The 2,748-nt window shown below is 25.1% G+C and overlaps 1 protein-coding gene across 1 annotated transcript in view; it reads right to left on the bottom strand.

The window, feature by feature from the left end:
• Positions 1-1,256, bottom strand: part of LOC108693531 — a gene marked incomplete at its 5' end in the record, with an annotated part of 1,939 nt that extends 683 nt beyond the window's left edge. Inside the window, 3 exons of the mRNA XM_018202534.1 lie at positions 713-763; positions 856-942; positions 1,143-1,256. Coding sequence (XP_018058023.1) covers positions 713-763; positions 856-942; positions 1,143-1,256 — 252 coding nt within the window. The remainder of the gene's footprint in view (positions 1-712; positions 764-855; positions 943-1,142) is intronic.
• Positions 1,257-2,748: the final 1,492 nt, after the last annotated feature.

The following is a 2,748-nucleotide window of genomic DNA, read 5'->3' as shown; positions in this document are numbered from 1 at the left end:
TATTTAAATTAATTTAAAAAATTGTCATAAACTCTTAAATGAACTTTAATATGATTATATTACAATTTTTTGAAAACTAATCTATACTCTTATATTTATGAAAATAATTATAGTAAAATAGATAAAAATTTATTTGAAATGTTAGATAAAATAATGTAGTATATCTTCTAAGAGAAGTTTTAAGTTATAATTTATCTTTATCTTTATATATGTTTATAGAATAAATAGAATTGTAAACTATACGGATATATTAATATTTATTTAATATTTAATTTACATTGATGATTACGAAAATAAAAAGCAATAATCGACAATTACATATTATATAATATATTGTATTTATTATACAGAATAATTTATATATCAATATTTGTGATATATTATGTATTATTATGTATTATTATTAATATAGGTATATATATTTCTCTTATGTGTGTATTTAAACCTTACAATCCAATTCACTGTTACCATATACATATGAAATAAGATTTTCAAAATATTTCTATTCTGTGCATATATAAGTATGTATTTACATGTATTTAAATGCAAATATAAAACATTAAAAGATTATTTACATGAAAAATAATTTATTATATAAGAACCAATTTTTTAATAACACATTTAATTGTTTAATACTATATATTTCTTCTTACAGTTGTAGCTTTACTTCCGTATTATTATTTGCATGAATCATTTCTTTTTTGCATGAAACAAATTCAAATTGAAATATCATCATTACATACGTGGTGATGCTACCGATTATCTAAAAGAAAAACTTAAATCTATATATCTTATAAAAGTTATTAATTTTTAAAATAAGTTATTAATTAATAAAAAATGCGACAATTCACTTACCCGAACGAGAAATTTTGCGTCTATAGCGAGACCTTTCACAGAAAATGTATTATTACAATGAAGTATTTGCAAGGAAAATTGTTTTAACTGCAATCGTAAAATAATGAAATATAGAATTAAAAAATGTAATAAATCTAATAGAATATATCGGAAATTATTTTGATATATGATATATGATATATGATATATGATATATGAATCACATTAAGACAACATAAAGATCATAAACTTCTAAAACTAAATACTTCATATACTTCTAAATAAACTTCAATATTTTATTATACTACCTCATCTTTGATTTGTTCATCAGTAGTACTGTTAAGTGCATCATAAATGGAAGTGCTGATTTGTTGAGCTTGATTTTTGCCCGTCTCACAAGCCCACACTATTAATATCATTTTTATAAAAAGATATGCTGTGTATAATAGAAAAAGCATGTCAAATAAAATGTCCACTGGTAATAAATATCTCTTGAACAATATGTAGTAATATAAAATCAAAGAGATTTGAGAAAAGATTATAACTGTTGTAGCAAGAAGTTGCAAACTAAAGATCATGCTCAACATTTGTACTGCCTTGCTGACCGTTAGATGTTGTTTTTTCAGAATCTTGAGCTCCATAATCAAGAATGGATTTTTCTGCTTATAATAGATCGGTCTAGGAAAATGTGATTCATTGTTTGTGACTATGAATTTTTGCATATTTACCAGATTGTCATTGATTCCTTTAAAACACGCTTTTAATATACAAACGCAATTTACATATAACATATCCATCTGATGTACGAATAGATGGCTATAGTTTTGAAATAAGATAGTTGTTTCCAGCTTGGAAGCATGTATCAATATGATCCAAGCTAAAAGAAAACCGATGATGTCCTTAGTGTGAATCAATCTAGATAGCTTCTGATATGATTTTGATGGTATTCTTGAAGAAATCTTTAATATAGTCTGAAGAAAGCGTGTTCGCGGACCGGTTAAAATTACCGAGATGATCATTATAAGATCGCCAAATACTAAGGCGCAGTACATAATAAAATATACAGGAAAATCGTTTATATGATTAGGAAAATTATATAATGTTATCAATATGTAAATATTATAAAAGCAGATAGCGACAATCGACAGAATGTAATATAGTTTTGAAACTTCGAAAGTCGAAGCATTAATCTTATGTGGACATATTCCAAGAATACGACATAAAGTGAAGCAAGGATACATCAGAGATTGAAAATCCTTGGCGTTAAACAATCGCCATTTTTCCTTTTTTCGTTTGTTTTTAGGTTCTTCACGAAAATTTGTTGATAAATTCAACATGTTTAATGATGTCACAAAAAAAGACAAAAAATCCAATTGTAGACAGCAATCTATAAATTATTAATCTATATAATTATCAATATATTTTGGTATTAATATAAATGCAGTAGAGAGAGAACTTCTTTTTTAAATGTAACCTTTTTACTTTTTATATTACACGTGAGTAAAGCAATATGAACTCTTCACAGTTGACGTACACTGTATGAATTTAATTTCTAAACTGCGAATAATTGTAGTCTCCTGTAGTGACATAAGATAATCAAGAAACTTTGTTGATATAACCATGGCATTTTTCGATTAACAATTATCATTTTTGAAAATGAATATAATTGCTATGACATGCAACAATATTTGTCAAATCGTTTATATGCACATGAAACGGCAGTATCCTGCGCAGTAATCCCAGTGGGTTGATAGCTTTCAGAAATGCATTTATAACTTCTTCCTTTCTAATGATTGTTTTGAAAGCTTATATTTACATTTTGCATAAAATATTTGACATCTTTATATTACATATAACTTCATCTGTTTTTCTTGGTTGTTTGTATATATATAAATACATACATTTTTTATATAC

The sequence above is a fragment of the Atta colombica genome, unplaced genomic scaffold, assembly GCF_001594045.1.
Source record: "Atta colombica isolate Treedump-2 unplaced genomic scaffold, Acol1.0 scaffold92, whole genome shotgun sequence".
Taxonomy (NCBI): Eukaryota; Metazoa; Arthropoda; class Insecta; order Hymenoptera; family Formicidae; genus Atta; species Atta colombica.
The sequence above is the reverse complement of the archived record's forward strand: the minus strand, read 5'-3'. Positions and strand labels throughout refer to the sequence as shown.